Source organism: Crocuta crocuta, unplaced genomic scaffold (assembly GCF_008692635.1).
Source record: "Crocuta crocuta isolate KB4526 unplaced genomic scaffold, BGI_CrCroc_1.0 scaffold248, whole genome shotgun sequence".
In the NCBI taxonomy this organism is placed as follows: domain Eukaryota; kingdom Metazoa; phylum Chordata; class Mammalia; order Carnivora; family Hyaenidae; genus Crocuta; species Crocuta crocuta.
Window position 1 is genome coordinate 1 of NW_027532409.1, and position 26,523 is coordinate 26,523.

The following is a 26,523-nucleotide window of genomic DNA, read 5'->3' on the forward strand; positions in this document are numbered from 1 at the left end:
AAGCCGCTCTGACAGGGTGGCCGTGTCGGGCAGCATCATGTAGTCGGAAATCTGAAAGGGTTCATCACACAGCACAGCAGGAGTCAGAATTTCATCTAACTCTACAGTGTTACTACTCTCTTGCCAAGAGACTTCACTGTTCCTGGTCACTAACTACTAAACCTTAAATAAGCCACTTCATGTGCAAAGAGGAACAAAAGTCACTTGGTTAACCTCCAGTGCTGGTTAAATCCAACTCTGTAACTCCTCACGCAGTACTAAACACAGCTGGATAAACAACCACACCGACTGGCATCCTTTTAATTTCGTGACCACTGGTCTCAAGTCCTCAGCAATCAGCTGTGTCTGTCTAGTTCATTCATATCCCATTGTCCTAGGCAATACCTTTCCTTGTGTCACTTCAACCATCTCAAACAATTTTACCTTTCTTAAATTTTAGCTGATGACTTTGTTTCTTTCCTATTTCAGTTGAGAAAACAGAAGCAATCATAAAGACAGTCCACAAGCTCCCACTACAGCTATCCACCCATCAGCATCTAGGCCATACACTTGGCTTCCTCTCCTGTTACATGTATGAACCTCCTGTGACCCCAGCACAGATGCCCCTCCCACTTGGACACTAGACCCCAGAACTTCTCACCTAACCAAGGACATGCCTCCAGCATTGCTAAGAGCCCTAAATGATGACCCATGCTGTGTGCTGGTAACTGTAAGAGACCAGGAAAACCTAAATGTCCATCAAGAGGAGACTGGTTAACTATATACTATAGTACAAAAACTGGAAAGTAGTTTTAAAGAAACAAAATAAATAAAAATAAACCTCTTTATATATAAATAAGGAAAGACCTCTAAGACATATTGCCAATTTTAAAAACTAAGGTGTAAACACACACAGTATATATAGTACCATTTGTGTAAAATGGAGGAAGGAGGAAGGAGACACACACACTTACTTATTTGCTTATAGATGTATAAAATATCTCTGGAAGAATATACAAGAAATGGTTGAGATTGCTGTCACTGGGGAGGGGGACAAAGTGGTTCAGCAAAAACAGGAGGGAAACTTTTGTGTATGCTTTAGAATTTCAAACTGTGAATGCATACCTACCTAAAAAGTACATTTAACTTTAAATAAACACACGATGGCAACAAGAAGTTGACTCCTAACTGCCCTGTGGAATCCCTGGCAACAATGTGTTCTACATTCTCCAGGGCCAGCACTTGAGGAAACACGCCTGAGCATTACAGAAATAAGCCTATACAAATAGGCTCATTTTTCTCTATATCTCTATATATTTTTCTCCCCTAGTCCTCAAACTTTTCTTAGATAAGAAAACAGGAGAGGAACATAAACAGCTGCTTTTCCCCCAACACTTGTCTGTGTTAGAAGTTTCAGGGAAGGACATCAGTAAGGGCTATGCAATCCCAAAGGTCCTGAGGATGGCTCTCATCTTTGCACAGACTTGCTACAAAATCCTAGTTCAGAAAACCATCAAGGACTTAGATGTCCAGACAGAAACATAAGAGTGTTCCCAAGACAATTGATTTTCATGATTTCCTAGCAGATTTGGAGGTTAAAACTTGTCATGTAAATCCTCTTAGCTCTTTACTCAGCTACCATTTCATTAAGTAACATTTGAAACTGAGCTGTTGTCTAGGTTTGAAACTTATTCCAACATAAGATTTGATCTGAAATCATAGGAAGTTTAGATTTTCAGAATTTCTTACTTTGAAGCATTACTGGGTCCAGCATTTTACTTGCCAAAGCCTTACAATGCAAAGGACATTTGCACCAGGTCTCCTATGCAGAACATACACGAGACTGATTTTAGAGCAAGGCCTCAACGACCTCTGGCTCCCTACTGACACCTCCCTTCTGAACCAGTCCAGCGTTGCATGTGGTAGACAGTGAACAACAGAGCAGTAGAAAAGGCACAGGCTCCAGATTCAGCCTGACATGCACATTAGTTATAGCTGGCCAGGTATCAATCTCAGCGGGGACCTTGAAGAACATACTTACTTCCATTTTCTCAGCTAGAAAACAGGAGTGACAGAAACTTAGTAAGAGCAGGTGGCCACGCAGACCAGGAGCAGATGTGGCATCTTTTAGTGATGCTTCCCTCAGCCCCCAATGTTCTAACTGGGACTGGCTGCAGCCAAAGATCCCATCCACTCAGAGTTGGGTTTTGTGAGATCTGAAAAGTGAATTCCTGACTACCCCAATTATTTTATTTGGGGGGCTTTATCAATTTTTAGGAGGAATTTAAGCAAAATATCCATACACTTCATATTTCCATATGAGGGAATATTTTAGACATGGGGCTCTCCTGTTTCCCAACCCAAGTCAGTTCTTGGGAGGCCACACCCTCAGCTGAGGGAGGAAGCAGGCAGAAGGCCACCGTTTCTGACCATCTTCTCTCACCCACCCCCTGCTACCCACAGCCAGGAAATCATTTTCCTGACACTTCAGAGTTTAAGAAACATAGATGTTATTGTAGAACAAGTGGACTTTGGGTTTTTGTTTGTTTGTTTGTTTTTTAATATTTTTAAAAATAAACATTTTTGGGTTTTTATTTGAGAGAGAAAGAAAACACACACGCACACATGAATGAGAGAGAGGGGCAGAGAGAGGGAGAAAGAGAATCCCAAGCAGGCTCCGTGCTGTCAGCGCAGAGCCCAACACAGGGCTTGATCTCACAAACTATGAGATCATGACCTAAACTGAAATTAAGAGTCATATGCTTCACCGACTGAGTCATCCAGGTGCCCCGGAACAAGCAGACTTTGAATCAGGAGACCTGGGTTTGGGTCCTGGCTCTGCAATCGTTTGCACTTGGGGCATACTGCTATCTTGCAGAATTTGTTTCCTCATCTCGAAGACAAGAATAACACCATCTCCTTCCCAGGGCTGTTGTAAGGATTACATAAGAGATCTATGTGGAAGTATATAATATACAGTGCTTGTATACAATAAATACAAGGGCTTAAAAAAGTCTGAGAGCTGTATACCACTTCCTACACCTTCCAATGTAATAAGTATACATCTATTAATTGAGGCCTCACAATCATCCTGTGAGACAGACAGCATAGGTACTGGTATGCCCACTTCACAGATAAGAAAACCAGGACAAGAAAGGGTTAGAAGTAGCCCGCTTAAGGTCTGATGGCCAGAATGGAGCCGGACTTGGAAGGCAGGTTTCTGGCCCCTATTTCCATGCTGGTCTCACTCTCCATCACCTGATAAACAGCATCCTAAAGCCTTTAGGATTGTTGTTCCTAAAGGCCCCAAAATTATAGTTTAAAAGTTAAATTCTGCTGACGTCTATTCATAAAAAATTATTGTTATACCCTTCATATTTCTGAAAGAAGTATTTCTCTACAAATACTGATTTTGAAAGCTTGGCCAAGGAGCATATACAGAGAGAGGCTCCCAACTCAATTAATTCTATAACTTATTGATTTATTATATTTTTATAATGTGGCTTTCATCACCCCAAAAAGCATCACTACTTTCCATCTGTCTTTTTAAAAAAAATTTTTTTCTGTTTATTTATTATTGAGACAGAGAAACAGAGCATGAGTGGGGGATAGGTAGAGAGAGAGGGAGACACAGAAACTGAAGCAGCCCGACAAGGGGTTTAAACCCACAAACCGTGAGATCATGACCTGAGCCAAAGTTGGGACGCTTAACCAACTGAGCCACCCAGGCACCCCACTTTCCATCTGTGTTACAGATAAAGTAAGAGATACATATTCCTTTGGAACCATTAGAAGTGGTGCTGGCAGGCTCCACCCATTTGTACACTTTGAAGGGTTTTTTTTTTTTTTTTTTAAGTAAGTTCACACCAAACATGGGGCTCAAACTCACAACCTGGAGATCAACAGTTGGAGACTCTTCCAACTGAGCCAGCCAGGTGCCATTCAGTCTGAAGTTGTTTTTAATGATTCACAGACCCCTACCTCTGGGTCCTCAGCATCAATCTGGTTTAGGTGGATGTCTTCTGTTGTGAGCCACTGGAAAACAACATCCTGGATTTAAAAAATAAACACAGAATGACACTTGGTTATTTAAGAAAACCAAAGCAGGACTAGATAATTAAATCAATCAAGAAAAAATTGATAAAGGGAAAGAGACTATACAGCAGTGATTCAAAAAAGAGTAGCCATCCTTCTCTTGGTGAAATCATGTGAATTCAAATTTTCCTATTTTTACTATTTTTTACTATTGGAAACTGATCATTTTTTTTCAGTGCATTTCTTTCTATTAATAAATAATATTCCACCGTATAGGTAAACCAAAATGTGTTCATCCAATCATCAGTTGACAGACATTTAAGTTGTTTCTACTTTTTTGCTATTATGAATAATGGCATGGAGTTAATTTTTTAAAATAGTTTATTGTCAAGTTGGTTTCCATAAAACACCCAGTGCTCATCCCCACAAGTCCCCTCCTCCATGCCCATCATCCCCCTTCCCCTCCCCCCTGCTCCCATCAGCCCTCAGTTTGTTCTCAACATTCAAGAGTCTCTCATGGTTTGCCTCCCTCCCTCTCCCCCATTTTTCCCCTTCTTCTCCCCAATGTCCTCCATTAAGTTCCTCCTAATCCTCCTATACATGCAAACATACGGTATCTGTCCTTCTCTGCCTGACTCATTTCTCTCAGTATAACACCCTCAAGTGGAAACTGATCATTTATCTTAAGGCACTTAAACCTCTAACCACAGGTCAAAATGTATTAAAACTTGCTCATGATCAATCCCAAAACAACTCCTGTTTAAATGTGCCCATGAGAGGGACGCCTGGTTGGCTCAGTCAGAAGAGTATGCAATTCTACATCTTGGGGCCATGCATTTGAGTCCCACGTTAGGTAGAGAGATTACTTAACAAAATAAATAAAAAACTTGGGGCCCCTGAGTGGCTCAGTCAGTTGAGTATCCGACTTCAGCTCAGGTCATGATCTCACAGTTTGTGGGTTTGAGCCCCATGTCAGGCTCTCTGCTATCAGCGCTACCTCTGCTTTGGATCCTCTGTTCCTCTCTCTCTCTGCCTTTCCCCCGATCACACACACACTCTCTCTCAAAAATAAATAAACATTTAAAAATAAATAAATAAGGGGCACCTGGGTGATTCAGTCAGTTGAGTGTCCGACTTCGGCTCAGGTCATGATCTCAGTGTGAATTCGAGCCCCATATCAGGCTCACTGCTGTCAGCCTGTCAGCACAGAGACTGCTTCAGATCCTCTGTCCCCCTCTCTCTGCCCCTCCCCCACTTGAGGTCTCCCCCAAAAATATTTAAATAAGTCACTTTAAAAAATAATTTTTAAATTATTTTTATTAAAAAAATTTTTTTAATGTTTTATTTATTTCTGAGAGAGAGAGACAGCGTGAGCAGGGGAGGGTCAGAGAGAGGGAGATACAGAATCCAAAGCAGGCTCCAGGCTCTGAGCTAGCTGCCAGCAGAGAGCCCAACGTAGGGCTCGAACCCACAAACCATGAGATCATGACCTGAGCTTAAGTCAGACACTTAACCAACTGAGCCACCCAGGCGCCCCTAATTTTTAAATTATTAAAAAATAAATAAATAAATGTGCTGATGACCGTCTGAACTTACAAAGTAGATTATACTGGGTGCCTGGGTGGCACAGTGCATTGGGCATCTGACTCTTGATTTCGGCTCAGGTCATGGTCTCACAGGGGACCTCATGGAGTCTCAATGAGCTCTGCATTGGGCTCTATGCTGATGATGTGGAGCCTGCTTGGGATTCTCTTCCTTCCTTTCTCTCCGTCCCTTCCCTGCTCATTCTCTCTCTCTCCCTCAAAATAAATAAACTTTAAAAAAAAAAGTAGACTATATCTAGATATAGATATCTAGTGTCTAGAGACCCTAGAATTTCATGTGGATTCCCCAGAAACAAGGTCTCAATCAATCTCTCAATCTAATAACAGTCCTTAAGGCTGAAGGGATTTGTTCCATTAATGAAAAAGTTCAGAGGACCTTCTTCCTCTGGCAAGTGAGTCACTGGAATCACACCAATGTCCAGCTGTGGCACGCACCATCTGTCATTCTTCACAGGACACACGCCTTTACCTCATTCCCCACATCAACCAGTGACCAGTCCTGTCATAAGCCCTCTTGACACCGCTCCTTCAGCCCTTCCCTTCATTGTTGCCTTCCCTACCTTCACTCAGGTCTTCGTCCCTTCTTGCCTTGCAGACTCTACCAACCTCATTACTGGCTCCACCTCCTCCCTCTCATCTTCCATGTGCCTGACAGAGGAGTCTTTGAAATATAGATCTGACCATGTTCAAGGCTGCTGGACACTCAAAACAAGGTCTCTCCACAGCTTTCTGCAGAAAGTTCAAGTTCCTGGGCTTTACAGGTGAGCTTGCTCCTCACCTCTCCAGCGTTGGCTCCCATCCCAACTTGGCATGCTTGAAAACATTTACATCCTTCTTCTTCTTTTTTTTTTTCTTTTTTGAGAGGAAGACAGATAGCACTTGTGTATAGGGGAGAGGGGCAGAGGGAGAGAGAGCAAGTATCCTAAGCCTATGCTCAGTGGGAAGCCCAAAGTGGGGCTAAATTCCACAACCCTGGGATCATGACCCAAGCCAAAATCAAGAGTCAGACACTCAACTGACTGAGCCACCCAGGCGCCCTTCACCTCATCCTTCTAAACATATGTCTGTCTCTCATGTTCTCTCTCAAAGTACTATAAACTTTTTCAAAGCAGGGACTATGCTTGACTTAACTTTGTATCTTAGTGTTGGGCATATAATGGGCTCTGAAGAGCTGGTTTTGTTATTATCCTTTATTTTTTTAGTTTATTTGTTTACTTTTTTTAGTAATCTCTACACCCAGTGTGGGGCTCGAACTCCTAACCCCTAGATGAGGAGGTTCCATGTTCTTGCAACTGAACCAGCCAGGCACCCCTAAGGAGCTGGTTTGAAATGAACAGATGAACTTAGCAGCATTTTTTTTTTAATGACATGAAAATCATACACATTATACATTAAAGTGATGAGAGAGAGGAAAGCTTACCATGATTTTGCTGTTTTCTTCTTTATCCAAATATTGGTCACTGAACATGTGGCAGGAGCCAAGCACTGCCAGCTTCCCACCTGGGTTCTGTGGATAACAAAGTAATGTCAGAGAGGTCACAAAATGCACACAGGCATCCTAGTCTCCTAAAACTCATCATCAGAATCATGTGAGCAACTATCTTATATACTAAGTGCAATTCACATCAGAATTTTAATGGTCTAGAAATATCAACTATGACCACAACTACATTCCCACCTGCTTCTCATTTTAGGCACTTCTATATCCTTCTATTTGACTTTAACAAAAAGGCAATGTGAACTGATTCTATACTATTTTCCCAGGTAACTTCTAAATAAAGAGTATAATTTTAAAGACAAAAAAAATCCAAAAGCAATCTGTAATGATTTAGATATTTTAGGAGTACCAAAAGACAGTGTTTAAGATCCAAACAGAAAACTAATCCACAAGAATGAAATATTCATAAAAGAATAAATTGGTTAATAAGAAAACACTTTAATTAGTAATTTAAAAAAATCAAAACAAAGTATTTTTGCCTCTCAGATTAAGAAATATGAAAACCATGACTATCAACAGTGGTGGTCAAGTCTCAGTGAAATAAGTTCTTTCACACATTACCGTTGAAACTGTCAACATATGCAATAAAGCAGATAAGACTCTATGGACAATTTTACAGTCATAATCACAAAAGGTGAGAAATAAATCCAAATGTTCAGCCACAGAAAAAGTGGTTAAGAATAACAGAACTCCTCCAGTGATGAAGTTATATGTGATATAGGGTTGTCAGTGACATGGAATAAGGCTTCTGTCATGACATTAGGTGAAAAAAAAAAAGTATGCCAGAAACTGTACCCTCTAGCATACAACCCATGAAGCAAATCAACAAACAGACCAAAGCAAAAGTGAGAAAAAATAATCAAAATGTCAGTTTTGTGAGAGGCATTTATTTCTTTCATGTCTTTCATTTTTTCTTTCTGTATTTTTCAATTTTTCTACAATGAGCATAAATTACTTTTTTTAAATGTGTTTTTATTTATTTCTGAGAGAGAGAAACAGAGTGTGAGCAGGGGAAGGTCAGAGAGGGAGACACAGAATCTTAAGCAGGCTCCAGGCTCTGAGCTGTCAGCACAGAGCCCTATGTGGTACTCGAATCCACGAACCGGGAGATCATGACCTGAGCCAAAGTAGGATGCTTAACTGACTGAGCCACCCAGACGCCCCATAAATTACTCTTGTAATGGGAAAAACAGTGCAACGTTCAAACTACAAAACGAACCCAGGTTTTCTAGCAGCATCAGGGAACAGGCACAGCTGTAAGGTACTACGAAAGAATGACTCTCAAGATACACAAATACACAAATTCTATAAATGAAACAAAATTTGCAAAACAAACTGTGACTTGTACCACGTTAAAAGTAAATGCTTCAAATGAAAAATAACACTATTACCATAGCACAATCATTGAAAACATATCAGTTACAGAGAACAGGAAGTGAATTTGGTGGAATTCCACAGAAAGAATGGGGGAGCACCGAGGGAACTGTGTTGCAATTTGAACTGATATATGTAAGTAAATACAGGAAGAGGAAAGGACTTCCTTCTCACTATTACCTACAGATAGGCCTAGATTTTTCCTTTAATATCATTTTTTTCCCTACCTCATTTATTTCAAATAGACTATAGATCTTCCTTTAATCCTTTTATTCTATTTGATGGAGATCCTACGGCTGTCTTCTGCTTCCTTTTCCAGCTTATGGTCTATAATTTGTTCCAATTAAATAAGAGTATATCTACCCAAGGACTGATTTGTTCTTCTGATTATCATTGAGTCTATCCTACTAAACCAAAGACCTAGAAAGGATCATGACAAGCTCAAGAAGGCAATGGCCCTGGGCAAGGAGGCAGAACGCCCCAACCAAAAACTGGTTTATCTCACAAACTTAAAAGTGATAAGCAACATCTTCTCTGAAAGATTGTGTTTTTAAGGCAGGACTAAACACCTGTTATGTAAATAGGCTTTAAATAATTAGGCAATGGGCAGATGATAATCTGAGTTCCAGAAGAATCATCACAGTTAGCACAGAACTCTGTACCTAATAGATGCTTCATAAAAATCTACCAATTAAGGCAGATAAAATCTCTGTATACAGTTAAAAAATAAAAATAATTATAATTCTAGTATTAAACTATCAAAGGCCCCTTAATATAGTGTCTCATTACTTTTGTGCCTAATAACTGACAGTTTATATAAACCAATTATTTCCACATCTTGAATCATTTAATTCTTTACTCTAATTTTAAAGAAATATTTCTAGTTGTTTGGAAGAGACTAACAACCAGAAAAATTATTTTGAATTTTGTCTAAATATCATCTTTTTTTCAAATTTCTTTTAATGTTTTATTTATTTCTAAGAGACAGAGAGACAGAGAGACAGCGTGAGCAGGAAGGGTCAGAGAGAGAGGGAGACACAGAATCGGAAACAGGCTCCAGGCTCTGAGTTGGCTGTCAGCACAAGCCCAACGAGGGGCTCGAACCTACGAACTGTGAGATTATGACCTGAGCCGAAGTCGGACGCTTAACCGACTGAGCCACCCAGGTGCCCCTCAATATTATCTTTCAAACACAGCATATTTACTTACTTTCTAATAAAATTATGTCAGAGCTTTTAAATATGGGAAGGAAAAATAATACCTAAATCTCACAAAGAAAAATAGGATATGAGGAACTAGAGAAAAACTGGGAGGTCAGCTGGTGAATTCTAGGTCTTGGTAGACAAATAAAGGTGAATTCAGCAAAACATGAATTAAAAAAGGCAGTGGTGGGGCACCTGGGTGGCTGAGTTGGTTAAGCGTCCGACTTTGGCTCAGGTCGTGATCTCACTTCTTGTGGGTTCAAGTAGTGCTGACAGCTCAGAGCCTGGAGGCTGCTTCAGATTCTGTGTCTTCTTCTCTCTCTGCCCCTCCCCTACTCGTGCTCAGTCTCTCAAAAATAAACATTAAAAAAACACTTTTAAAGGCAGTGGATAAATGGGGTCACAATGAGAGGGGCTGTGTCCTCTGGGACTACTTGTTCCCACGTTTTGTGGAGTCTCCAGGATGAGAAGTGAGCAATTAGTCTTCTGATATGTTGCCCTGGGAAAACTAAAATAAAGGCAGCACAATTCTGTGCATTTTGATATAGTTTGTTAACTCAACCTTTCCCTAAATGGGTCCTCTTAAACTCAGAGTGACAGGCTACAGTCACACACAGTTATAATATCGATGGCCCCTTGCTACAGTGGAATAGTTGTGGAATAGCAGTTTAGGTCTTGACTCCACTGATTACTGGACGATCTGCTGTTTCCTCATAAATAAAGTATATATTGTTAATTGAAATACTACCTCATAGGGCTGTTGTAAAGACCAACGAGAAAATATATGAAATCTCTCAGAAAATAGTAGTTTTTATTATCTCAATAATAAAAATAAACATATAAAACTCCTTTGGAAACCCCTCTGGAAATAGTTTTTTATTATTTCAATAATAAAAATAACATATTCATCCATATCTAAGAAAGGCTGTACCTTCGAGTGATAGAAAGCCAGAATGGGTCTGTTCAGCGGGAAACAGACAGAGCCTGTGGACAGAACAGCCACTGCTGGTTTCATGACACTCAATGTGGCCCCAAAAGGATAGACAAAGGTGAGAGCCCTGTAAGAAATTAAAGAAACAATCAAATTTTTTAAAAAAATGAATACAAAAATTTGAAGATAATCTCAGTGCTTCTTGAACAATTCAAGATCAAACAAAATTTTTTAAAAAACACACCAGGGGCGCCTGGGTGGCTTAGTCGGTTAAGCACCTGACTTTTGCTTAGGTCATGATCTCGCGGTTCGTGGGTTCGGGCCCCGCGCTGGGCTCTGTGCTGGCTGCCAGCTCAGAACCTGGAGCCTGTTTCGGTCTGTGACTCCCTCTGTCTCTGACCCTCCCCTGCTCACGCTGTCTCTCTCTCTCCTAGGAATAAATAAAACAAACAAAAAAACACACCAAATTTTCTCTAAGCTTTGGTTTATTAACTCAAAAACTGGTATAATACTAGCTACTAGTTTAATAAAGCATTTAAAAAATCTATCAATGTAAATTAACAACTTATAACTGTATGTGTAAATGACTGTAACTGGAAGAACTAAAAAAGCCCCTATGGAAGAGGAGGAAGAAGAGCGGCCTCATCTAAGAGCTGAACTTGAGCTATATAAATGAGCCAGGTCTGTATGACAGTGTCTTCCAGGTAAGCATTGTTCTCTTCCTTAGAGACCTGACTGGTGTTATCTCCAGGAATGAACGGCTGTCATTAGAAGGCTGGTGAGTACTTATGTGAATATAGACCTGCCACACAGACCTGCCTTGGAGTCCTTCCCCTACTGTCCTAACAAAGACTTAAGAGTATCTAGAGTGAGTCAGCCTGACATGGGGCAATGTACTCCTGGAAAGGGTGTAGGATGGTGGGGGAAGGGTGGGATGCAGACCCTGGGGTATGGCCAACCCCTGCAGGAGGGGCTCAGGTTTTATTGAAAGCAAGATGGAGCTCTGCAAAGGTGCTTATTTGAAGTGCTCTCAGAATAGAGAGCAACAGGAATCTTACAGCAAAGCATAAAGTTAGAAACTGGGGGAGGGGAAGCACCAATGAAGAGCACCTTGTAAAGATAATGTCAATTTTCCTTTCTCTCAGACCATGAGAAATTCTTTTCAGCTAAAGTTCAAAATGATTTCCTTCCAGTGTTAAGTTTCCCCCTCCCTTCAGTCAAATCTCACCTACCCCTCTGACTTCTTTGTCATACTGTGGGTGAGTGGCACCTGCCCCACATTCTCCATTCTCCCGTTTTCATCCCTACCCAAGCAGTACCCCAGGAAAGGGGACCATAGGCCACGGGTCCTAGGCCAGAAGCAGAAATAAATGAGTAGTTGCCATGGAGGAAGAAAAGGGACGTGGGAGAAATAGTTACATGGATGTTGGTGCACATCCTTGCCTCACACTTTCCCCAAATGCACTCTAAGTAGATGATTCAAAAGGAGGGAGAATGGACACTTGAGTTGTATGATGAAAACTGTCAGCTATTATATATACTCCTCTATTTCTTTAATTAATACTAAGAAATCAATCAGACTGACATTTTGCTAAGACTTTGAGCATAAGGCTATACACCCACACAAAAAACAAAAACAGGACTTTTCCAAACCACACATGAGTAAGACTGACTGAGTGAAGAGCTGGGAAAATGTATTCCCAACTATTAAATGTAATGTCTTAGGGCCTTATATGTAGAGGTCCTAAGGTGGGAATGAGCTTAGTGTATTTAAGAAATTGAAATAAAGTCAGTGTGGCTATGGTTGAGTGAGAGAAGGGAAAAGAGACAGAACAGAAAATGGGCAAAATAAGAACCTGAGATTCCAATAGGTCAAGATATTTCAAAACATAAAGCACAACTAGTTCTCCACATTTCAAAGCCTACCCAGAAACTGCTGCTTCCAGAATGACCCAGGAAACAACCAACCAGCCCTCTGCCCTTCACAACTGCTGTGGATATAATAATGTAACAACAGGTAAGGTACTATGCCGTGTACCTTACAAAGCACTTCTACAAGTATGGCCTCACTGGATTTTCCCAACAACTTTTAAGAGTCATGTTGACTCCATTACACAGACACGGAAACAGAAGCTAAGAATAACTTGCCTGGATCACCTGGCAAGTAAGTCATGAAAATAAAAACTTCCACCTCCAGGTCCAAGTACTTTTACCTACACCAACTAGACAAACTGACACAAAGCTTAAGAATTAGATTATGATCTAAAATACCTAGGAATAAACCTAACCAAGGATACAAGAGATCTGTATGATGAAAACTATAGAAAACTTATGAAGGAAATTGAAGAAGACACAAAGAAATGGAAAAACATTCCATGCTCATGGATAGGAAGAATAAATATAGTTAAGATGTCATTACTACCCAAAGCAATCTANTGAGTTCCAGCCCCATATCGGGCTCGCTGCTATTAGCCTGTCAGCGCAGAGCCCACTACATATCTTCTCTCCTCTATCACTCTCAGCCCCTCCCCTGCTCATGCTCTCTCTAAAAATAAATATTAAAAAATTAGATTATGATGGGTGGGGGGAATGGGTGAAATAGGTGATGGGGATTAAAGAGGACACTTATGGGGGCGCCTAGGTAGCTCAGTCACTTAGGTGACTGACTCTTGATTTTAGTTCAGGTCATGATCTCATGGTTCGTGAGATCAAGTCCCACATCAGGCTCTGCGCTGATAGCACAGAGCCTGCTTGGGACTCTCTCTCTCTCTCTCTTTCTCTGCTCCTTCTCCCACTCGCACTCTCTCTCAAAAATAAATAAATACTTAAAATAAATAAATAATACAGAGGACACTTACCATGATAAGCACTGAGGAATGTATAGAATTGTTGAATCATTATATTGTACACTTAAAACTAAGATAGTACTGTATGTTAAGTTTATTAGAATTAAAATTAAAAACTTAATAAAAAAAGAATTGGTTGATACTACCCAAAACAATCTACATACTCAATGCAAGCCCTGTCAGAATAATACCAGCATTCTTCACAGAGGTAGAACAAACAATCCTAAAATTTGTATGGAACCAGAAAGACCCTGAATAACCAAAGCAATGCTGAAAAAGAAAAGCAAAGCTGGACTTCAAGCTGTATTACAAACCTGTAATCATCCAGACAGTATGGTACCGACACAAAAACAGACACATCAATCAATGGAACAAAACAGAGAACCCAGAAATAGACCCACAAATGTATTGCCAACTAATCTTTCACAAAACAGGAATGAATATCCAATGGAATAAAAACAGTCTCTTCAGTAAATGGTGCTGGGAAAACTGGACAGTGATATGCAGCAAAAGAATGAACCTGGACTATTTTTTACACCATACATAAAAATAAACTCAAAATGGATGAAAGACCTAAATGTAAGATAGGAAGCATCAAAATCCTGGAGGAGAAAGCAGACAACAGCCTCTTTAACCTTGGCTGCAACAACTTCTTACTCGACATGTCTCCAGAGACAAGGGAAACAAAGGCAAAAATGAACTATTGGGACCTCATCAAGATAAAAAGCTTCTGCACAGCGAAGGAAACAATCAGCAAAACTATAATGCAGCTGATGGAATGGGAGAAGATATTTACAAACGACTTATCTGATAAAGGGTTAGTATCCAAAAATCTATAAACTCAACACCCAAAAAACAAATGATCCAGTGAAGAAATGGGCAAAAGACATGAATAGACATCTTTCCAAAGAAGACATCCAGATGGCTAACAGACACATGAAACGATGCTTAACATCACTCATCAGAGAAATACACATCAAAACCATGATGAGATACCACCTCACACCTGTCAGAATGGCTAATATTAACAACTCAGGCAACAAAAGATGCTGTGAGGATGTTGAGAAAGAGGAACCCATCTGCACTGCTAGTGGGAATGCAAACTGGTGCAGCCACTCTGGAAAACCAGTATGGAGGCTCCTCAAAAGACTAAAAATAGAATTAGTCTACAATCCAGCAACTGCACTACTAGGTATTTATCCAAAGGATACAGGGGTGCTGTTTTGAAGGGGCACATGCACCACAATGTTTATAGCAGAACTATCAACAATAGCGAAAGTACGGAAAGAACTCAAATGTCTGTAAGCTGATAAATGCATAAAGAAGATGTGGTATAGGGGCACCTGAGTGGCTCAGTAGGTTGAACATCCAACTTCGGCTCAGGTCATGATCTCATAATTCGTGGGTTTAAGCCTCACATCGGGCTCCGTGCTGAGAGTTCAGAGCCTAGAGCCTGCTTCGGATTCTGTGTGTATCTCAGTCTCTGCTCCTTCCCCACTCATGCTCTGTCTCTCTCTTTCTCTCAAAAAATAAATAAATGGTAAAAAAAATTTTTTTAAAGAGATGTAGTATATATATACAATGGAATACTACTCGACAATCAAAAAGAATGAAATTTTGCCATTTGTAACAACATGGATGGAACTAGAGTGTATTATGCTAAGTGAAATTAGTCAGAGAAAGAAATATCATATGACTTCACTCATATGCAGAGTTTAAGATACTAAACAGATGAACATAAAGGAAGGGAAGCAAAAATATAAAAACAGGGATGGGGACAAAACATAAGAGACTCCTAAATACAGATAACAAACAGGGTTGTTGAAGGGGGATTGGGTGGGGGGATGGGCTAAATGTGCAAAAGGCATTAAGGAGGATACTTGTTCGAATGAGCACTGGGTGTTGTATGTAGATGATGAATCACTGGATTCTACTCCTGAAGTTACTGTGCTATATATTAACTAACATGGATGTAAATTTAAAAAAATTAGATGATTCTTGAATATCAAAAATGTTAACTCTATAATACATGTTGCCATACATTTTTGCCCTTTACAACTTTACCTTGGTTTTATCCTAAGAAAGATGTTCCCTACTCTTAAGATTATATTCACCCATACTTTTTTTAGTACTTTTATGGTTATGCTTTTATTTTTTTAACATGTAAAATTTTAATCTTTCTGAAATATATATTAGGAGTGTGCTGTGAAAACAGAAATTTTTTTCCAAGTGGTTACCCACAATTATGCTATCCATTCTCCAATAGTTTATGTCACTTTTACTATAAACTAATAAATCCCCACCTTTCATATATATTTAGTCTGATTCTAATTTATTTTTCACTATTTGTGTTAGTACCACATTATTTTAATTACTAGAGTTTTATAATATGCTTTAAGTACATAAAAGGTTCAACTCCTATGGGGTGAAATACCTCAAAGTAGAAAGGTAAACCGGAAAAAATATCTCAACACATGGAGGTCTTATAAATGAATAAGGAAAGACAAACCATCAAAATAAAAATGGGCAAAAAGCAGTGAAGAGGAAATTCACAGAAGAAATACAATCAGCCAATAGATTTTAAAGGTCATCCTACTCAGTAATAATCAAAGAAATGCATATTAAGAGATCACTTTCACTAGAATACTCCGAGCTGGCAAGAGAGGCAAAGGGAGCAAGTTCATATGGACAGTAGGTACTATAAACTACCTGGTGGGCAATTTAGCGACGTATCCCATTTGGCAATCCACCAGCTGGAAAACCCTTGACCAGAGATTCCAATGCTAAAAATCTAGCCTTACTAAAATATCAGTATAAGTGCACAAAAATTGTACATAACAAAGACATTCACTATGTGCTTCATTTATAGTAACAAGTATAAAATTTTATTTATAATAACATTATGGAGAAGTTAAGAGTACAGGCCATGGAGCAGAATGCCTAGGTTTAAAACTATGTTCTGACACTTATTAGTCAAGTGAGCTCGGGCAATTAACCTCTCTGGTATCTTGTCTATAACCTTAGTGTGTTGTTGTGATGATTGGAATGAGGTAAAAATTCCTGTCACATAGTAAGTACAGAATAAGCATTTGGTTTAACTGTTAAAGCAAAATATCACCAGGGCTCCTGGCTGGCTCAGTCGAAAGAGCATGCAACTCCTGATTTTAGGGTCGTGAGTTCAAGCCCCACATTTAGTGTAGAGATTGAGTAAAAACTTTAAAATAAATAAATACATAAAGGAAAATATCATAAATGACCTAAATGTTCAATAATAGGAGACTGGTTAGATAAAATAGGATAATTCCAATTTAATCTAGTCATTAAAAGGATATGGTACCTATCTATAGTTTTACATATGAAAAAAACTCTAGAAATCTAAATACATGAGTATTAAGAATAATTATCTTTGGGGAAAGGAGCATACATTTACAGTGCAGGACTATTTTCTTCTTTGAACTGTTCAAATTGGTGTTTTGGGTGAGAATGACTTTTGTAATCAGAAATGAAAACTCTTCACTTTGAAAAGAAAGCTCTTTAAAATGACAAATACATCCTCTTTAGGTAGCCTCAGAAAACACACTCACTGGGCATTGTTTCCACTGCTCTCCTCATCGATGATTCCAGGCACGGCCTTCCCTGCAGCTCGGCTAATTTCCCTGGTAGAAAAAAAAAATTTAGATCTAGTAAACAAAAAAAAATTAGGAATTTCATACTCCATTCATTAATAGTATGAACGAACTGCAAGGATTTTGCAGACTTGTTCAAAATATAATTCTTAAAACTTATATAAAGGTACATCTATACATCCGCACTGCTTTGTGCAGCCTGCAAAAGTTACCATTAAAATATGAGGATCAGTTCTTCTTTCCTGAGTCCTGAGGGAAGGATCCATATACTAGATCACATTCTAGACTAGACCCACTTTCTAGTCTTATATTATGGACTCTGTATCATCAGACCCAGCGGAGTGCTGGCATATAGAGAATTCAAGTATGGAATCAAAAATTTTGAATGTAGGGAAAAGCTCACAGAGGGCACCTGATGTTGCTCCTCTCTTCTGTTCATTTCCCACTTCTCCAAAGCTCCTAATTTATTCTTTAAGATCCAGTAGATCAGGAAAAAATTAACTTCATCCCAGGCTCCAGGTGTAGAGAAATGACCTCACTACACCATCAGGGCATTCTATGTCCTCTGCCAGAGTGACCAGTTGAGGATGGGCTTGTGGCCTAGGCCAGCTCCAACAGAGCCAACTGCGGGACTACTCTTGCTGGGAACGCTGTGACCAAGGCAGGCTCTCTTGCCATAGATGATGTGGCATGTGGATATACATTTGGGAACTGCTAAAACTATTCAGCCCACGCACACAGCAGAGCAGGGCCCGGAGAAGTGCAGAGCAGTGGATCATGAATTTTCAGTCCACAGCCAAAGCCTGCCCTATTTCTGGGCTTTTCAATTACATGAATCAATAAAGTCTCTTTATTGTTTAATCCCGTTTGAATAGGGATTTCTGTGCTTGTAGCTGAGTACATTCTAACTGACAAAAAAGTGAATGTGGAATAAGCTTTCAAAAGATGGCAGGAATATAATTTGAGGAATGAGAAGTAATAAAATAAATTATAATATATTAAAATAAAACAAAAAGGCAAGAAAGAAAGAAGGGCCAGTGAAAAGAAAGTGTGAGAAGGAGGAGAAAAGATAGTAATCATTTGTAAAAACATTTCTGCTTTCAACATGCTTACCTATTCAAGACTCCATTGGAAACTAGAGCTTCTTTAGGATGGAAATACTTATAATATACATTTCTAACCACAGCATCTTTAAGAGGAAAAGAGAGGAAATTGCATCTTAATTAGAAATAGGTTTCATATTATAGACGAACACAAACTTGACTAGTAAGAAACCCTGGAATTCCGTTCCAATTCTTCCCATTTTATAAATGGGAAAAACCTAGCCCCCGAAGGCTCAGATGACCACTGAGATCTGAATGCTGGACCATGCGCCCTCAGCCCAGGGCTCTTTCCATTGTACTATTAGGTCCAGAGGACTACAATATGCATGATAAATAGGAAACGGCTGCCTCTACTAAAATAGTAATAATTACCGTTATTAACCATGATTCCATATTCTTCCAGGAGAAAGTTTATATTGGTGTCAAATCTGGATTCCCCACCCTCTCCTAGCATCACAAGGATATCACCACCGCCATCAAGGTATTTCTTCAGGACTTCAAACTACATAAAAGAAAAAAAAAATTCTATGAATATACCCCCAAAGACTTTTACCCAAAGTACTGTGAAGAAAAATAAATAAATCTATGAGGCATTTAATATAAATTTAAGATAATATAAAATTTACTGTCTATGTAGGATTTCAAGCTTGTTTTTAAGTACAACGTTCCAAAATGCTTAAACTGAATTGACATTTTCCACACTGACTATCTGGAAAGCAAACTCAAAGTGGAAACTATTAGCTAAAGGAAGCTCACAGGTCACTGAGGAGAATCCTTGGTCTCAACCTACTGGATGCCAATTGCGCCTACCCTCTCCTGACAACTACCAAAAATGTCTCCAGACAGGGACAAATTCCCCTGGGGCCAGGGCAGAGTGTGGAGACAAAAATCACCCCTGGTTGGAAACTATTGCTCCAGACCATATCTTTCCCCCGCCAGCCAAGGACTCGGGATGAAAGCATTGCCACACCACCCCCAGGGAGCAATTCTCGTCAAGTCACTGACTGATCAAGACCTACTGAGAAAAAGCATGGTATCTGCTTATCTCCTGGGAAGCTCTCTCTTGTTTTCACAAAGCTAGAGAAGGAAGGAAAATCTAGGGCTGACTTTGCTGACCCAGCCTGAGAAAACCTGGGGTTAGTGGTCTAGACCAATAATCTCTCAAGTTTCTTCAGGCACCCCAGCAGCAAATAATGTGAAAGTAAAGTATGTATATTTATATAATTATAGAACATATTCCCAAAAAGGAAAAATTTCAAAGATACGACAAATATAATTTCCCTCTGGCACTTCAGTGATTCATCACACGCATCCCATTTTGGAACCCGCTGGCCCGGCCCAGCTTTGCTACAGTAAACCTTTTTGCTCTTGCACACTCCCTGGATTTCCTTCTCTCTCCCAGCCCTCCAGATATAGAAAACACAGTGCAACAATTAACATCACCAAGGGGGCTTGCTCCCAAATGAGACAGAATTTCACAGACCCTGAATTCTGCACAAGACTGTCCCCTTCATGGGGATCCTACGTACCTATTTAGCCTGTGTTTCAAAATGTCAAATATAAAGAGGTGATCTGTATGTATGCTCAAGATATTAACAAACTGATATTCTTCTAGTGTTTATATGCCCAAACATTGACAATCTGAAGTACACATATTCATTTACAACTCATTTTTCTTTAACGTCTTTACATTACAGTTGAGACATTTTTTAAATGGTGGTAGGTTGTATTACCTAGGGTTTTCAATTCAGAATAAAGGTGTATGTAAGTGATGAATCACTGAATTCTACTCCTGAAACCAATGTTGCATTGCATGTTAACTAAAATTTAAATTAAAAATAAATTAAATTAAATTAAATTAAAAAGTTTTAAGTTCTTCTGCCTTTCCTTCCTACCTCACTCCACCTCTAAAGAGAAGGCAAAGTGCCAGGAACTGATCTGCTGTGAGAACATTTTACTAGGCTACAAATGCCTCTCAAGGGATTCTATCTTTTTTTTTTTTTTAATTTTTTAAATGTTTTATTTATTTCTGAGAGAGAGACAGCACGAGCAGGGGAGGGTCAAAGAAAGAGGGAGATACAGAATCTGAAACAGGCTCCAGGCTCTGAGCTAGCTGTCAGCACAGAGCCCGATGTGGGGCTCGAACCCATGAACTGTGAGATCATGACCTAAGTGGAAGTTGGATGCTTAATGGACTGAGCTACCCAGGCGCCCCTCAAGGGATTCTATCCTTTGGAACCCACTGCCTTCCATCTCTAAGAATCTGAAGTAAGGTTTGACTTAGTGGCCGTTCCCTCTTGGGAAAAGGAGCAGGCACCTATCTCTGACCCTCTTTCCAGATGCCCTGGCTTTCCTGACACTGCCCGGCCTTCAGCAAAACCTGTTCATGTCTCTTGTCTTCACTAGTTGGAGAAGGGAGGGAGGGGACACGGGGGGAACTACTGGAGTGTGAGACCACTCCAAAGCAACAAGGAATATAGTATTCCTTTGCAGGCCACAGCCGCCATGTGTACATTTCCCTCAGGGTCTCACTGGGTGGGGGCATCTGGCCACCTCCATGTTTCTAACAGGAATTCCTGTTCCTTCTCTCAATGAACCCGGTCAGTTATGTCTCTCTCTATGCCCTTCTCAGGTGATAAGGTGGCCTTGCAATCAGGTTAAAAAACAAAAGAATAGAAACCCTTCCCTGTAGACCCCCTCCTTGTGTCCCAACCCAAAGTCAGAGCATTAGACCCTGGACTGCCCCAGTCTAAGAACCACCCTAGTCCCACCCTGACACCACTTCCCTCCTCCCCACAACCCTCCCTGAGCGCCAAAGCACTTCCACATCTCAGTGAGAAAGGCTCCTGCTGTGTTCTGGGGTTCTGTTTAGTTGTGGTAAAATACACATAACATAAAATTTACCATCTTAATCATTTTTCAATGTACAGTTCAGTAATGTTAAGTACATTCACATTATTTTGCAACCATCACCACAATCCATCTCCAAAATTCTTTTCATCTTGCAAAACTCAAGCTCAATACCCATTAAAACAACTCCCCATCTCCCCCTCCCCTGAACCCCTGGCAACCATGATTGTTTTTTAGTTTATTTAAATCCAAGGTAGTTAACATACAATGTAGTATAGGTTCTACGAGTAGAACTCAGTGATTCATCACTTATGTATCACACCCAGTGCTCATCCCAACAAGTGGCCTCCTTAATGCCCATCACCCATTTAGCTCACCCCCCACCTCCCTCCAATAACCGTCAGTTTATTCTCTAAGAGTCTCTTACGTTTGTTTCCCTCTCTGTTTTTATCTTATTTTCCTTACTTTCCCCTATGTTCATCTGTTTTATTTCTTAAATTCTACATATGAGTGAAATCATAGGATATTTGTCTTTCTCTGACTTATTTCGCTTAGCATAATACACTCTAGTCCTATAAAGACTGAAAACTATAGAAAGCTTATAAAAGAAACTGAAGACACAAAGAAATGGAAAAAACATTCCCTGCGCATGGATTGGAAGAACAAATATTGTTAAAATGTGTATACTACCCAAAGTAATCTACATATGCAATGCAATCCCTATCAAAATACCACGATTCTAACTTTATATGAATTTGACTACTCTAGATACATCATATAAATGGAAGCATACACTACTGGTCTTTTTGTAACTGCCTTATTACATTTAGCAATCTCAATGTTCACCCATGCTGTATAATGTATCAGAACTGCCTACTTTTGGGGCGCCTGGGTGGCTTAGTCGGTTAAGCGTCCGACTTTCGCTTAGGTCATGATCTCGCGGTTCGTGGGTTCGAGCCCCGCGTCGGGCTCTGTGCTGACTGCCAGCTCAGAGCCTGGAGCCTGTTTCAGTCTGTGACTCCCTCTGTCTCTGACCCTCCCCTGCTCATGCTGTCTCTCTCTCTCTCCTAGAAATAAATAAAACATTAAAAAAAAAAAACTGCCTACTTTAAAAAAAATTTTTTTTTAATGTTTATTTTTTAGAGAAAGACAGAGAGTGAGCAGGGCAGGGGCAGAGAGAGAGAGAGAGAGAGAGAGAGAGAGAGAGAATCTAAAGCAGGCTCCAGGCTCTGAGCTGTCAACACACAGCCCAATGTGGGGGTAGCATTCACTAGCCGTGAGATTATGACCTGAGCCGAAGTCAGACACTTAACAGACTAAGCTACCTAGGTGCCCCACCTACCTTTTTTAAGACTGAATTACTAATATATTGCGTGTATATACCACATTTTGTTTATCCATTCATCTGCTGGTAGACTTGGGTTGCTGCTACCTGTTAGCTATCATGAATGTTGCTTTAGACATGAACATACAAATATCCCTTTGAGATTCTGCTTTCAATTCTTTTGGATATATATCTAGAAGTGGGATTGCTGGATCATATGATGATTCTATTTTTAATTTTTTGAGGAACTGCCATACTGTTTTCCATAATGGCTGTGCCATTTTACCTTTTCATCAACAGTGCACACGGGTTCAGGGGTGCCTGGGTGGTTTAGTCAGTTAGGCATCTAACTTCGGCTCAGGTCATGATCTCACGGTCTGTAAGTTTGAGCCCCGCGACGGCCTCTGTGCTGACAGCTCAGAGCCTGGATGGAGCCTGCTTCAGATTCTGGGTCTCCCATAGGGCCAGTGGAGCAATGGATAACGCGTCTGACTACAGATTCTGTGTCTCCCTGTCTCTCTGCCCCTCCCCTGTTCGCACTCTGTCTCTCTCAAAAATAAATATAAAAAAAAGAAAACAAAAACAGTGCACATGGGTTCCAATTTCCCTACATTTTTACCAATACTTGTTGTGTTCTGGGTTTCACATTTATCTTTGTCTACTCTATGAAACAATTAAGAATAGCTTATGTTCCTTAAAAGGAACCTTCCTATTTTCACAGCAAAAAATACTGCAAACAAGTATAGCTGGTATTTAATTAGCCCCAACTAAGTATCTGCCACTTTACATGCATTATCTCAGTTAATGATCACAACTCCACGATGAAGGAAGACATGAAAGTGATTACCTTAAGGTGATACAGTGTATGGTGAAGAGGGATTCATATCCGTAACTTCAGAGCTCATCCACCTAACCATCTCATTGTATTTCTTCCTTTTGGATATTACTTACCTCAGCTGCAGTAAATTTTTCCCTTGGCCCAGCTGTAATCCATAGTTTCACCCCAATTAGCTTCTCAGATGTGATTTCATCTTTTAAGCTAGAAATATGATTTTAAAAGTGTTAGATTCATAATTTAAACCAATTTATGAATTACTCTTGCCTCTAGACTGTATGGAACCAGATGCCACAGAGACCCAGAGATGAAGGGATTTAGCAGTACTGAGTGCAGCCTCTCTCCCAAAGTGAGAATCCCCTCTACAGGCTTGTCCCAGATCAGCCTCTGTTCAAATACTTCCCATAGGCCAAGATGCCCAAATTAAACCATACAAGGGTATACAGAGTCCTCCAGCTACTAAATCAATCAGCTCTACAATTAGCATGTATAATTACATATCCTTACCCATTAAGAAAAACCGTTTATATACACAACAAAGGCAGAGAGGAATTCTCATCTTTCCTTTCCCTAAACTGAAGTATTGATCTAAGTTAAAATATGGAGAAAGCCTCTAACCTCTTAAAAAGTTATATATGTATAATTAGAATAATTATTTGATTTGTGATTTGGGGAGACAACTTAATATACCAATTGCCAACTTTCAAAAGAGGTATTTTTATAATAATTTACTTTTTTTCCTTTTTGAGAGTGAGAAGAGGAAAGGCGCAGAGGAAGAGAGAATCTCAAGCAGACTACACACTCATTGAGGAGCCCAATGTAGGGCTTGATCCCATGACCCTGGGATCATGACCTGAGTTGAAAGTAGGAGTCAGATGTTCCACCAACTGAGCCACGCAGGCACCCCTATAATCATTTATTTACTTCTGAATGTTCTTTGAATTCCTCTTGCCTAAACAATCTCTTACATAAGAAAGTAAAGACTTTCTAATATTACCAGCAGGCTATTATCATCACTTAGAAAGAAAAACAATATACATGGTCACCTCTGAATCTTCCAATTACTCCGAAGTCTTTTCTGCATGGATTTATAGCCATTGTTGGTGGTAAATACTTCTTTTTTGTATGCATTGAAAAGAATGGTGCTTCGAAGCTCTTTCTCCATGGTTACCTTATGGAAAAAAGGGATCAGAAAAAAGGAAACAATAAACAATATTCCAAAAGACCATAAGGGAAAAAAATAATCTTCTTCTAATTTACCAAGAGAGGAAATACAGCTGCAACCTAGTTGTGAAATCCCTACAATTCTCAAAGATTGAGAATGAAATGCATAGTCACAGGGGCAGAAACCTGAGGCCAACGCTGGCTTTTACCTCTTAATCTGTGGTCCTGGCCTTCCCACCAGCCTATTCTCAGGACCCTGCTCTGCCATCACCCTACCTTTATGCCCACAGACCACATTTCCCACCTGATTTCTGACTGCTAACTAATGTTAAACCTGGGGCATAGTCGTCCAGATTTTTATTTTTAATGTTTATTTATTTATTTTGAGAGAAAGAGAGCATGAGCGAGGGAAGGGCAGAAAAAGAGGGAGAGAGAATGTCAAACAGGCTCCAAGCTGCCAGTGCAGGACCCCATATGGGGCTCCAACTCACTAACCATGAGGTCATGAACTGAGCTGAAATAAGAGTTGGACACTTAACTGACTGAGCCACCCAGGCGCTCCTGGTTTAATACTTTTCTAACTGACATTAATTACTTTTATAAATTTACCTTAGACTTAGCTTCTAGTAGCTTTTTTTGGTTTGCCTTGGTAGAATTTTGGATGCCATACAGAAAGTTCTGAATTTTAGAGTCAATAATATTTATCTTTTCCCTTCTTGCTTTTGGATTACATGACATACTTAGAAATTTTTTTTTGCTGTGCTAAGTTAACAAACACATACAACAATGCTTTCCTCCAGTACTTTGTTATGTGGTTAAGTTAAATTTGGTTTGTTTGGAATTTATCTGGATGATCAAAATGAGCCCCATTATTGTTTTTGTTTTTGAATTATAATAAAGCTGCCTGATACCAAACCATCTTAATGCTGATTTGAAATACCACCTTGACTACATAATAAATCCCTGTAAGCATTTGTATTTGGATCTATACTGAATTCAATTATTTTCTATCTGCATGTAAGTTCCTTCTCATTTCCATACTATTTTAATTATTATAGCTTCATAATATGTTATAATATCTAGGGGTGCTGGAGAGCTAATCCTCCTATTACATTAACTTTTTAATATTTTCCTGGCTAGTCTCATATATTTTTTTGTTCCAGTTGAAGTTTAAAATCATTTTGTCAGCTTAAAAAGAAACCCTCATGAATACAGCACATCTTTTCATGTTCCAACCATCCGTGTACACCTTTGTTTTCCCATTGTGTAAATACAATACTGTATTCAGCCTTTCCCAGTTTCCTAAAAGTCGAGTCTCCATGGTTAGGATAGTGATTGCATGATCTACTGCATGGTCATGCCCTAATGAGCTCCACCACTCCTTTCATGAACATCTTTTCAATTATTTCGCCTTCACAAACCCTACTGGAATTTACACACTTCTGTCTTCGCCGTTATTTTTGCGTAAGACAAATTCCCAGGAGTAGGATTCCTAGGAAAGGGGGATGAGACAATGCTCTTTCATACTCTACAAGACGACGAAACATCCCCAGCCGCAGGCAACGGAGATTCGAATACAGTTCGAGGTTCAGGATCCGGGCCTATACGTGCGGCCTCAGTTTACTTCAAAGGACCTCGATTTTCCAGAAGACTTGCCCAAAGGCCCCGAGAACTGGCCGGGGAGGCCCCCCGCCAGCTCCCAGGCCGCTACAGCGGCCAGGTCGGCCCATCACAGTCGGAGCCCTTCTTACCTGAGGCCCAGTGACCACCATCTTCACCTGACACCGCCCAGCATCCTGCGTTCAGGTATCCAACGCAGCTTGGCAACCGCGTAGGCGAGGCAGAGCGCTGCGGAGGCGTGCACTGCGGCGTGGACCTACCTCCGAGGCAACGTGATGACGACAGAACGGAAGACGCCATTGCGCCTCGAGAGTCTCGGGCTAGAGAACAGGGGGCGGGGCTAATATGGGACTGTACCATTATATTGGATGAGGGGTAAACCCAAACAGAACGTGGATTAACTTTTGGCCAAAGATAAACCCATCTCGTTTAGTACTTTAATATCAAGCGTTATTAGAGACTGAAAAAAATGGTAGGACTCTAGGGCCCAAACTTCGCTCCACCCTGAGGGAGAAAAGTGAAGGCTTCCGGC

General features: G+C 40.1%; 1 protein-coding gene across 1 annotated transcript; it reads right to left on the reverse strand.

Moving 5' to 3' along the window:
- Positions 1-3: 3 nt before the first annotated feature.
- Positions 4-26,252, reverse strand: IFT52 (intraflagellar transport 52; the record flags this gene model as incomplete). The annotated part of the gene is made up of 10 exons (XM_077778878.1): positions 26,123-26,252; positions 24,254-24,378; positions 23,324-23,411; positions 18,571-18,700; positions 18,209-18,284; positions 17,054-17,125; positions 10,624-10,750; positions 7,039-7,125; positions 3,961-4,029; positions 4-51 (listed from the first exon to the last, which is right to left on the reverse strand). Coding segments are annotated over exons 1-10 (843 nt in total), but the record flags the coding sequence as incomplete, so codon positions are not given.
- Positions 26,253-26,523: the final 271 nt, after the last annotated feature.